The sequence below is a fragment of the Rhineura floridana genome, chromosome 9 (assembly GCF_030035675.1).
Source record: "Rhineura floridana isolate rRhiFlo1 chromosome 9, rRhiFlo1.hap2, whole genome shotgun sequence".
Lineage (NCBI taxonomy): Eukaryota > Metazoa > Chordata > Lepidosauria > Squamata > Rhineuridae > Rhineura > Rhineura floridana.
This window is the reverse complement of record NC_084488.1, coordinates 89,122,778-89,135,019: the sequence shown is the minus strand read 5'-3', so window position 1 is coordinate 89,135,019 and position 12,242 is coordinate 89,122,778. Positions and strand designations below refer to the sequence as shown.

The following is a 12,242-nucleotide window of genomic DNA, read 5'->3' as shown; positions in this document are numbered from 1 at the left end:
GAGGAAGAAAAAGCAGCTAATATTCTCGCCCTGTCTTGACTTTTCTCCATTTTGTGTCCATTTGATTTTGGAGAGGGACGCAAGAGGTTTCGGCATTGAGCAGAGAGTTAAATTATGCAGCTGCCCGGCCCTCCAGAATAGGATACTTGGTTTAGATTTTTCACAATGCTATTGAAGTGCTTATTTTCCTCCTGAAGAGACACAAACAGATGCAAACTTCTGTAAACACTTTAGAAATGAATTCAGTGAGTTTGGCCTCTCAGCGGTGCTCAATAGCTGACAGAAAAATGTCTAATTAGTGCAAGTGGAAATAATAGGGCCACTTGGATTCCTTCCATCCTCCTCTGAGTCTACTTTTCCGAGGAACTCAAAGGGTCTTTTGTTTAGCAGGTCACCCTCTCTCATGCTTTTGTGTTCCAGTCTCTTAAGGGAAGAAGAAGAAGAAGCAGAGAGAAGAAATGCATTAGGCAATGGCTCGGTGCTTAAATACATGGTAGGCTCAGGAGCATTGAGAAAATGTGTAGCTGGCAGTGTCAGTTTTCAGGTGCTTAAAGACAGGGATCCTGCCATTGACAAGAGGCACATGTGCACAGAGAAACAGGAATTCCTTTCAAGTGCCGTCCTTTACACACGCACACACAAAACCCTCCCTGCAATATGTGTGTGGGGGGGAGGAGGGTAAACCGATATAGGGAATTCCTAACCGAGCTGTCCACACTATAGCTTTTTCAGTTTCTGCAGGAGGCATACTCTTTGATTTCAAAACCACATAGTATAGAACTTTTTCTCTGATAGGCTAACATCAGCACCACGTCGCTATTCCTAATCTTGGCGCTAATTCTCACAAGAATGTTTTCACGCATGCGTTGATTCATCCATGTGAGCTTCTTTTCCAGGGGAAAAATCTGAGCTGTAGCTTTGCCACCAAGCATGTGCTTTGTATGGAGAATGCCCTGCATTTAATCCCTGGTATCTTCAGTTTGAAGGTTTTCAGGTAGCAAGCCTTCTCGCTAAGCCATAATTTGCCTTACTGTGTCATGCTTATCAGGTCAGTGTTGGCACACTATTGGGTCAGATAGACTATTTATCTGACTAGATATAAGGCAGATCCTGGTGCATTGTCATCATGGTTTCCCTGACTCAGTGGCTTCTGAATAGTTATATAGTCCTTAACCAAAAAAAAAAAAAGCAAAACAAAATAATTTGGCATGTTAATGCACTGGTTCATGCATCTGTCTAGGAGTGGCCTGTGTGTGGTCTCCTACCTGCTTACCCAAAACAATTAGTTTCCAGAAGTTGATTTCCACATCTGATTAGTTTATCATACAGCCAGAGCTACTTCCAAATCCTTGGAACAATGGCTTCCATTGTGTAAAGCAGGTTTTCTGCAGGGACTTTGTAGAAAGTTGCCAGAGGTGGCTCATGTTTTGATTGGCCTGAAGACAAAGAACCTTTTTGAAGGCTATAGTGCCAGGTGTGCACCTCACTTTTACATCAACAGTCAGTATTAAAAAGGTTTTTGCCTCTCTAACGTCCCTGTCCAGCTACCATAGAACAAGGTCCATACTCATTTGACCTTGTTCATACATTTGAGACTTTTTACTTTAGAGAAGGGACAAGTAAGAGGGACATGAAAGGGACGTACACAATTATGCATGGTTGGAGAAAATGGATGGGGAGAAGTGTTTCTTCCTCTCACATAATACTAGAACTCTGGGCCAACCAATGAAGCTAAATGTTAGACAGAGAAAAGGAGGTACTTCTTCACACAGTGCATAGTTAAGCTGTGGAATTCACTGCCACAAGTTGTAGTGATGGCCACCAACTTGGATGGTTTTAAAGGGGATAAGACAAATTAATGGAAAATAAGGCTGTCACTGGCTACTAGCCACAATGGCGCTGTCCTCGTTTCGTTGTTGGAGGCCATGTTCCTCTGAATTCCTGTTGCTGGGAACTGCAAGTGGAAGAGTGCTGTTGCATTGAGGACCCATGTATGGGGCTCCCATAGAGCATCTAGTTGGCTACTAGTAAGATGTTGGCCACAGGTTGCTGGACTTGATGGGCCTTTGGGCTGATCTAGCAGGGCTTTTCTTGTCAAATGGTTGAAGGCTAGAAAGAATGCACCCAGTTGAAACAAAATATCTAAGAAAAGTCTTGTAGGGAGGCTTACTATGTATCCAAAATACTATGAGAACTATTTGGAGAGGCAATACTGTATGAACATAGTTTGAGGGACTGAGGATGTAGTTTTCTAAAACCTCTATTATAAGGAGATCTGGATGAAGGCATTTTTGTTCACTTATTCAACTCTTTCCCCCAATGTCAGTGTGTTGTCATCACACCATTCGGTGTGATTTTCATGCCCAATCATAACTGTAAATAGGCAGTTATTCTATTGATATTAGTTGAGTTACATTAATGTAAAATCAAGTTTACCATAGCAGTTATGTGTATGTGAGAGAGACTGATTAATTATGAATTGACAATAAATATTACTGCCCAATCCTTTATCTTTTATCTTGTTAGATTTGAAGATTATTTTATAAATTAAAATAAAATTCTTTCATTTCAGCATTAGTTTGTACATGTTTGTCTTCATTGGTGTTAAAGGAGTTTCTCCTGGTTATGCAATTCAGTAGAATCTGAAAAGTTTTTTAGTTTCTTACAAAATATGCACACAGAAAAACTGTGACCAAAATCAAGTCCAGCTGAAGCTGATTTCATGTTGTGTATAGTTGCTGAATGCACAACCCATCTGTAAAAATGGTGGGTTAAACAATGGTAGCTACTACAGGCTAAGGAATAGCCTACTTAAGATTCTGTCTGTCCTAGTTCTTTTATTCACTAATAGGCAAAAAACCTTGCAGTTTTAGAACATAGCTATAGCCCACAGATATTTCTATCCAACTTTAAAAAGCAGGGAGATTGGGCGGCTATAGTGAATACACCCGGGGAGTGGGCAAGGGAGGAGGAAGAAGGAAGAGGGGAGAGGAGGAAGAAGGGAGAGGAGAGGGGAAGGAGGGGAAAGGCATGTTGGCATATAAAAGCTGAGTCATTCCCCGAGTTAGGAAAGGGTTAACGTACGGCATTGGGAAAAGAAGCTACACAGCTGTGCCTTATCAGATTAGCTGTACTATAAAAACCCAAGGGCAATGTAAAACTGTGGGGGAAGGGGGGAAGCAAAGGTGTACGCGTTGACTACTTGCCAAGCTGTATCCTATAAAGTGGGTTTTGCATACCAATGTGTATAGACTCTCCTTTTGTTTCGGACGGCTCTCTTGCGTGAACTCATACTGCGCCCTGCTGGGACGGGGCGCTGAATACCAACAAAGTGTTATGGGCCCAGCCACCCTGAGTTAATGAGCAGGGTACGAAGGCGGCAAGAGCATCTGCAAAACGAAATAAGAATAAACCCAGATATAGTGTTTCATAAGGTAGCGAGATGGCAACATACGGAAGCTCGCAGATACCTTTGGAACGACTGGGAAGCAATAATTATACGTATTGGAAGGTGAAAACCGAAATGCTTCTAGTGAAAGAGGGCGTATGGCACACGGTGTCAGGAGACGACCCTCTTGAACCCCCACCACCAGAATGGATCAGGGCCGAAGAAAAGGCAAGAGCACTGATAATTCTATCCCTGGAAAACTCACAATTAATTCTCGTAAGAGGGTTAACTACCGCAAAGGACGTATGGACTGCTTTATGACATGCGCACGTACGAAATACAGCAGGTAGCAAGGTCATACTTGCAAGGAGACTGTATCAGACACATTATCAGGAGGGTGGATCTATGCAGGAGCATCTACATAAGCTACGGGTTTTGTTCACTGATCTGCAAGATCTTGATGTACAACATACACCACAACAGCAGGTGTATATCATTCTATCAACCCTAAGCTCCTCCTGGGACGGAGTAGTCAGTGCGCTCAAATCATTGCCAGATGCTGAGCTCACAGTTGAGTATGTGTCGGGCAAACTGATCCAAGAGGCAGAGAGACGATGAGAGAAAGACTGGCTGAGCAAAAAGGAAAACACGACAAGGAACGAGAGCAAAACAAGAGTATATGGAGTAAAACGTAGCTTCAAATGTGGGTCCCGTTCCCATCTACGCAAACAATGCCCAGTCGGGGATACAGACAAAAGACGACAAAACAAGAGGGATCCGTTTGCAGTACACATCGTGAGAGCCCAGGAGATGAAGACAGTAAAAGACAGTACTCTATGGGTGATTGACTCAGGGGCGACACATTTTTTGGCAAAAGACGCTAGTCAGTTTGAAACTCTCACCCCAGTGAAACAGCAAAGCATCTATTTGGCAGGCGGAAGTTGTCGTAAAATAGAGGGGGTAGGAACAATGTATTTGACATGTTTAAACACTTTAGTAACAAATGTTTTGTATGTCCCACGTGTGGACAGAAACATAAGGTCAGTGGCTAAATTGAATGACATGGGTTATGCAGTATACTTTGAAAAGGGAGAATGCCAGATAAGAAAAGAAGGGAATGTGTGTGTGCAGGGAAAAGTGAAAAATGCCTTTTTCATGGTAAACAATAGGTCTCCAAAACGTGTAAATACAGTGGGAAACATGCCACCACATGACCAATGTATCCACCTATATCACAGAAGATTAGGACATGTGAGCTTTAATACGCTTATGAAAACACAGAAACGAGTACGCTAAGGCCGTTCCAGCTCATTCATATGGACCTAGCAGGCCCATTTGAACGAACAAAAGGCCAAGCACGTTTCTATTTTGTTCTAGTAGATGATTACACAAGATACTCATTCATGTATTTGCTCAAACAAAAGTCAGACGCAGCCGGGAAACTAAAACATTTCATAGCATGGGTAGAAGCAAGATTTAAAACCCGGATTTCGGGAATCCGAACAGATAGAGGAGGAGAGTTCCTGTCCACAAACCTGCAAACATTCCTGTTTAAGAAAGGAATCAAACATGAGTTGACAGCTCCGTTCTCACCGCACCAAAACGGATTGGCGGAGGGACATAATAGGTTTTTGCAGGATACAGTTAGAGCCATGCTGGCAGACTCCCCATTTTCAAAAGAGTTTTGGGGAGAATGTATAATGTATGCAAACTATTTACTGAATAGGATTTATACAAAGTCTGTGGACTGTTCACCACATGAAATGTTATATGGGTCAAAACCACGGTTAAAGCATGTCATGAAATTTGGTGTTATCTGTTGGGTACATATCCCAAAAGCGCAAAGAAAGGGAAAACAAAGTCCTAGAGCAAATAAGGGATATTACCTAGGTTTTGAGGGAGCTTACCATCGAGTATGGCTGTTAAAGGATAAACGCCTAACAGTGAGCAGAAGTGTAAACACCCAAGAACAAACCTGGGACAATAATAAAGACCCCGTAGAAACCGTTATAGAAATCGAGCCCTGTGAGATAGGAAAGGAAAATAAAGCACCCCACAAACCCCAAGAAGCTAGGGAAGAACATGGGGAGCAAGCCTCAGAAAGAGAAATAAAACAAGAAGAACCAGGTTGTATAGAAGGGAAGGTACAGGATAGTGCTCTAAAAGAGGCAAATAAAACCTTAAGAGAACCTGAACCCACAGTAAGAAGGTCTGAACGTTCCAATCTAGGTAAACCACCAGAAAGGTTCACAGTTAACACCATAGTAACAGACCAAAGAGAACCCACCTCCTATGAAGATATAAGGGATTTACCCGCCACAGAGGCACACAAATGGAATGTAGCCATAAATGAGGAACTAATAGCAATGTCAAAGAACGGAACATGGATATTAGATGTGCTACCACGTGACAGGAAAGCAATAGGATGTAAATGGGTTTTCAAAATGAAAAGGAATAGTTCAGGGAAGGTGGAACGTTATAGAGCACGTTTGGTAGCAAAAGGATTCCATCAGCATTATGGCCATGATTATGATGCTGTGTTTGCCCCTGTAGTCAAACATGAAACAATTAGGCTAATGCTGAAGGTTGCTGCCACAAAAGGCATGCAGGTATATCACTATGACGTTAACATAGCGTTTCTATATGGGGATTTACAGGAAACAATCTATATGGAGCAACCCCCAGGACAAACAGACAACCCAGAGCTGGTTTGCCGATTACAGAAATCCATATATGGGCTTAAACAAAGTGCCAGGTGTTGGAATACTAAACTAAATGATATATTAATCATGATGGGGTTTAAACGCAGTACAGCAGATCCCTGCTTATATATACAAAACAAAAGGGAAGCAAATAGTTACTGCTTAGTATTTGTTGATGATATTTTATTCATATGTAGTACTGTAGAAGAAGAGCAGGAATTCAGAAAACAGCTAGAAACCCAAGTGGACCTTAAATGTCTCGGTCCGATAAAGTGTTACTTAGGCACAGAAATAAAAAGAAGGACCGACGGCAGCTTCTTGCTGCAGCAGACCAATAAAATACAACAAGTGCTCACAGAATGTGATATCGCTGAATGCAAACCAGTAGGTACACCTATGGTGATAGACTACCAAAAGCAACAGAACAGCAAAGCATTAGAAAACCCCAGTGTATATAGAAGCATAGTGGGGAAATTACTGTATATCGCAAAAGTATCTCGACCAGATATTAGTAACGCAGTCGGGATTCTCGGTAGAAGGGTGGAAAATCCCTCTGAATATGACTGGAACGGTGTAAAAAGAGTGTTGCGATATCTAAAAGGCACCTGCAATATGCAACTATTATTATCAGCCAGCCATGTAAACGGCTTAGAGTGTTACACCGATGCAGATCATGCATCTGACCCTTTAGGCAGGAAATCCACAACAGGGATAGTAATAATGCTGCAAGGATCTTTAATTGACTGGACCAGTAGAAAACAATCTGTAGTGGCCATATCAAGCACCGAGGCTGAATACATAAGTTTATCTACTGCATGTAATGAACTGGTGTGGTATAAACAGTTATTACAAGACATTGCGCTAACTGTGAGTACTCCGTATCTCATGTACGAAGATAATCAAGCCTGTATTCATATGGCCACAACAGAAAACAATACAAAGAGGACTAAACACGTCAGCGTTAGGTACTACCATGTAAGAGATTGCGTACAAAACGGCTTAATAAAACTAAACTACCGTGAGACAGAGAACATGGTAGCTGACGTCCTCACAAAACCATTAAGTGCAGACAAACACACAAAACTAAGAGACATGCTGGGCATGATATGAACGTTGGGTAACAACGTCAACCAATGTTCCCAGCATCGAGTTATGAGGTGGGGGCTGTTGGCATATAAAAGCTGAGTCATTCCCCGAGTTGGGAAAGGGCTAACGTACGGCATTGGGAAAAGAAGCTACACAGCTGTGCCTTATCAGATTAGCTGTACTATAAAACCGCAAGGGCAATGTAAAACTGTGGGGGGGAAGCAAAGGTGTACGCGTTGACTACTTGCCAAGCTGTATCCTATAAAGTGGGTTTTGCATACCAATGTGTATAGACTCTCCTTTTGTTTCGGAAGGCTCTCTTGCGTGAACTCATACCGCGCCCTGCTGGGACGGGGCGCTGAATACCAACAAGGCAGGTCTGATCATTTGCATGCCTATTGAGTTCAATGGGATTTACTCCTATACAATCATGGTTAGGATAGGTAAAAGTGACCACGGGGGAGGAAGGGGAAGGGGAAGGAGTGGACTGGAGGGAGCAAAGGAAGGGGGAAGGGAGGGCAGGTTTGATCATTTGCATGCTTATAGAGTTCAATAGTATTTAGTCCCGTGCAGTCATGCTTAAGATAGGTAAAAGTGACCAAGGGGAAGGGGAAGGAGGGTATTGGAAGGGAATGGGGATGGGGAGGGAGGAGCAAAGGAAGGGGGAGGAAAGGGGCAAGAGGAAGGAAAAGGGAGGGTAGGTTTGATCATTTGCATACTTTTTGAGTTCAATGAGATTTATTTCTGTGCAATCATGTTTGAAAATGAAAATGGGCTGTCTTATGGCAACCCTATGAATAGGGTTTTCATGGTAAGCAGTATTCAGAGGGGGTTTACCATTGCCTTCCTCTGAGGCTGAGAGGCAGTGACTGACCCAAGGTCATCCAGTGAGCTTTATGGCTGTGTGGGGATTCAAACCCTGGTCCCCCAGGTTGTAGTCCAACACTGACCCGGGGGAGAGGCAGGGAGGGGAGGATGGGGGAGAGGAGGAGATTGAGTGGGTGGGCACTGGGCAGAGGGGAAGCCCCTTTCCTTTCCAAAAGAAAAACATTGTGAATAGTATCATTGCTTTTCAGTGTTTTCCTCACCTATTCTACAGCAGGCACATGCAGCCTCCCACCCAAATTTAAGCTGTCCCTGGCCACATCCACACCACGCCTTTATTTCACTTTGGACAGTCATGGCTTCTCTCAAAGAATCCTGAGAGTTGCTAGGAGACGCCCTGTTCCTCTCACAGACCTTCAATCACCGTGGCTGACTGATAAAGCAGTCTGGCCACTGAAGCTCTGTCAGTGGAATAGGAGTCTCGACCTCTCAGCACCCTTCACAACTACACTTCCCAGGATTCTCTGAGGGAAGCCATGACTGTCTCACATGAAATCAAAGTCTGATGTGGTTGTGGCCCCCTGATTAGGCAAGCCCAGTAGCTGTGAGTCTGGCTTTAGAACACTGACAATTGGTTCCAACTGAGCATGCCCGACACTATCATTCAGTTCAATGCAAAAATTCTTAATTAAAAGTCAGCCAGGCATTTTTTTAACTTTTAAACTGCAGAAGATGAAGGTCAGAGTATGGGGCAAGGTCAGTAATAGGATTACAGGTACTCTGTGACCATGGCTGATTTTTAACGAATGTCAACAGATTATGAGAACTCTTACAGAAAAAAGTCCAAAAGGGCTCTGTGGGTTTTTTTCTCCCTTTTTAGACTTTGAACTCTATTCTCTCTGACTGTTTTGTGTTTTGCCATGAAAATTTAGAGGGTTGTTAAGCAAGCGTTTCTGAGTTCAGGACTAAGGTTTTGTTTTGAAATGAGCTTATGGGAAGCATCATAATAGCATGGGGGGTATTTTCAATTTTACATTGCGGAATGTGAAAACTCCACACTGGCTATAGTATACAGCCACTCTTGTGGCTCTATAATAAAGAAATTCAGTGTGTAATCCTGGTAGGTCCTCAGAGGTGCTGCCTAGCTTCAGCACTGTTGGTTGAAGAGTCCCAGTGGACAGCTCCTTGCTCTGCCCTGATTATATTGGAGTGTTGCTGGTCTGAAGAATGATTCACATTTTACACTGCAAGAATGAATTCTGTCATGGAATGTTTAGAGGACAAACAAGCCAGGAAGCTTTATTTTTTCTCCAAAATAAGAACAGAACAGGCACAGGAAACTGCTGACTCTACCCAGATAATGACCTACCCCACCTTTCCCCGTTTCCCAATCCCTTCCTTAGCCTGGTGGTTTCCTTTTATAGAGAACTTCTCTGTGGGAGATTCAAAATGCATCAACTTCAAGACCATCCTCCCAATCTCTAAAGTGGGTCCAAAGCTTCAGGACAAGCTCATTTTGGTCCAGACTGCTTCAGACAAAGTTGTATTGGTTTGGAGGCAGTTCAAATCTTTCCAAAGCAAACTGTTTCCCTTTGGGCCTTGTCCAAAGCGGACCCCTAGTGCACACACATAACTCAGCCACCCTCAATTGCTTCATTTTAGTAAAGCTCAGCTATTAATTTATGCATATGAGCTTCATGTGTGCATCAGAGCAAGCATAGAGGTCTTGAGTCAGGAGAATAGTCTCATATAGTCCCAGGGCACTATAGTCCAAATTAACATTTCCTACACCAAATTAGCATGTTTTATCTGCTCCCAAATAGTTACCAAATAAAATTCTGGATTCCAGCTTGTGGAATTTTCCTTCTCATTTCACCTAGATGAGGAGGAGAGGAAAGCTGACATGTGCGGGTGCATACACACCATTCCCCCAAGGTACAAGTAGGGCACTGAGGCAGATGTCACAATGACTACAGGGATTCTTGAAAACCCAGGAAGGCTCTGTACTTCCACAGAGTTAGCCTGCTGGCCTTTGTTCTCTCCTAACAGCACGTTCCTTCATAAGCTCGGCTGATTCTCCATGCCAGGGAGAGGGATCAGCTCCCAAGCGGGATACCAAAGGAGTTAATTCCATTTTAAAAATCATTAAAGGCAACCTGCAAAGAGAAAACATTGGACGGCTGACCTAGTTGCTCCTTTATGATGTACAAAGGAGTGTTTGATATAGTAGCCTTTACTGTTATATTAATGCAACTTGTTGATGTTTAGAGCTTGATTGACCCCACAGTAGTCTTCAACCCCCTTGAGAATAAGAAGGAAAAGGGTAATAATAACACTCCCAATTCCTAATGAAGCCAACATTAATTGTGTATGTTGGTCATTTTTGAAAATATAGTGGCCTATTTTTTACCTTCATCTTCCTTTTTGTAAGAGAGAGAGACAGAGACAGAGACAGAGACTAGCCCACTTGTAAGATCCAGTGTGTTACAGTGGATATCATGTTGGACTCAAATCCTTTCTCAGCCATGTAGCTCATTGATTGACGTTGAGCCAGTCATTCTTTAGTAGACTAAGCTACCTCGTGATGTTTGCTGTGATATTAAATTGAGTCATGGTACTCTGAACTCCTTGGAAGAAGGTTGGAATAAAAATGAAATAACAACTTTGAATTAATAATGAAATTTATTGGTAATAAATTAATAATAAGCTTAGCCTACATAAGACCGGGAGCATAACCATATGATCAGAGACAAGCCCACACAAATCAATGCAGTTTATTTCCAGGTTGAGCTATTGCGTGGTTTTTAAACTTTTTGCATGATGAACCCCTTCGAGAATCTGATGAAAGCTATGGACTCGTCCCCCAGAAAAATGCACATAAGCACATGCACACAAAATTTTGCATACAATTTATTTTATTGCATGGGAAATTGATTTTTAGTGCCTGGTTCACAGATCCCCTTAATCCCATTCATGGACCCCTAGGGGTTAAGAATCCAAGTCCTAGTGATTTCTTGAAGATATGGCAGCTTTGATGTGCTCATGGTGATTGCAATGGGTAACAAAGTGCAACTACTTTAGTCTGGATCCAACCCAGTATGCTTCCATGAGTAGATTAGCATTTTCTCATCCATGGTTGAGCCCTAGCACTTCATCTTTTAGAAACGGAACTGCAGCAGGAACGAGGGGAAGAAAATGCTGCTGGCTGCATAACAGGGTAGAGCACCATAAAGTATGTCACAATTTTTAAGGTCCGCTTCCACTCTTATCACAGTTTGTTCCATTTGAAGCAGTACCCCATCCCTACTTTGCCCTGGGAGTTTATGTAGCTGAAGCAGGGGGCATACACATTTCTCAGCTAAGTGAGTAAACAGACATTGTTGCTCCATCCCTCTTGTTGATGAATTGCATACTTTATGGATAGTCCCCTAGAAATGGTTCCGATTTGGGGGCTGGCTGTTCCTGACGATCACATGCTTTTGGTGTTCTTTCCAGGTATATTTAAAAGCCTCCATTACTGTCAGGGACTATGCGACAGCCGCTGCTATTGTGTTCCTGATTGACCGGTTCTTATATTGGCTTGATGGCTCCAGCCAGCTCCTTCAGATTGCCAAAAGGCTGCACAAGCTTCAACCTACAACACCAATTGCCCCTCAGCTGGTGATTCGCCAAGCTCGTGTCTCTGTGAATTCAGGTAATGAAGCACTCATTGCAGGCCCCACCTCTCTCCATTTTCTCAGCTCAGTCTCAATTAGGAACTACTTGACTTTCAAGAGGATACTTTGTCCTATTCCGGAGATGACATTCCTATGATTTCCAGAGCCATCATTTTAAACTGATACCCTGCTCCTGCCTGCCATGGACTCTTCCCCCTCTACATCCCTCCCACCTCTTTTGGTCTGCACAAAGTGCCTGGCATAAAGGGGTCTCAAAGAGAGAAAAGGCAAGAGAGAAAATTGTGAAAGGGCGTGGAAAATACTAATTGGAGCTTTTGTCTCCTAACAAATCTGCCCTGCAGTTTCAAAGAGGAGTATGTGAATTGCTGTACTTCTGAGCGAAAACCTCCAAAATGTAGATTACCATCCCAGTATTTTCTATATGTTGTCCTAGCCACATTAAAAAACACAGCTATGCCCATTTGATCATGCAAATATTGCAATTAACCTGCTCATGTAAAACTGTCTTGTTTTTTCTTTATTTCTTTTTTGGTACCACACAAAGAGCCTGGATTGTATCGGCAT

At 42.8% G+C, this 12,242-nt stretch overlaps 1 protein-coding gene across 11 annotated transcripts in view; it reads left to right on the top strand.

Annotated features, from left to right (window-relative positions):
- The window catches only part of ALPK1 (alpha kinase 1), a 90,994-nt gene that overhangs the window by 60,360 nt on the left and 18,392 nt on the right, over positions 1 to 12,242 (top strand). For all 11 annotated transcript variants that reach the window (XR_009757973.1, XR_009757972.1, XM_061585368.1 and 8 more), the window contains one exon: positions 11,497 to 11,695. Coding sequence is in view for 9 of the 11 variants with exons in the window: in XM_061585368.1 (XP_061441352.1) it covers positions 11,497 to 11,695 (199 nt within the window). In the remaining 2 variants the exon portion in view is untranslated. The remainder of the gene's footprint in view (positions 1 to 11,496; positions 11,696 to 12,242) is intronic.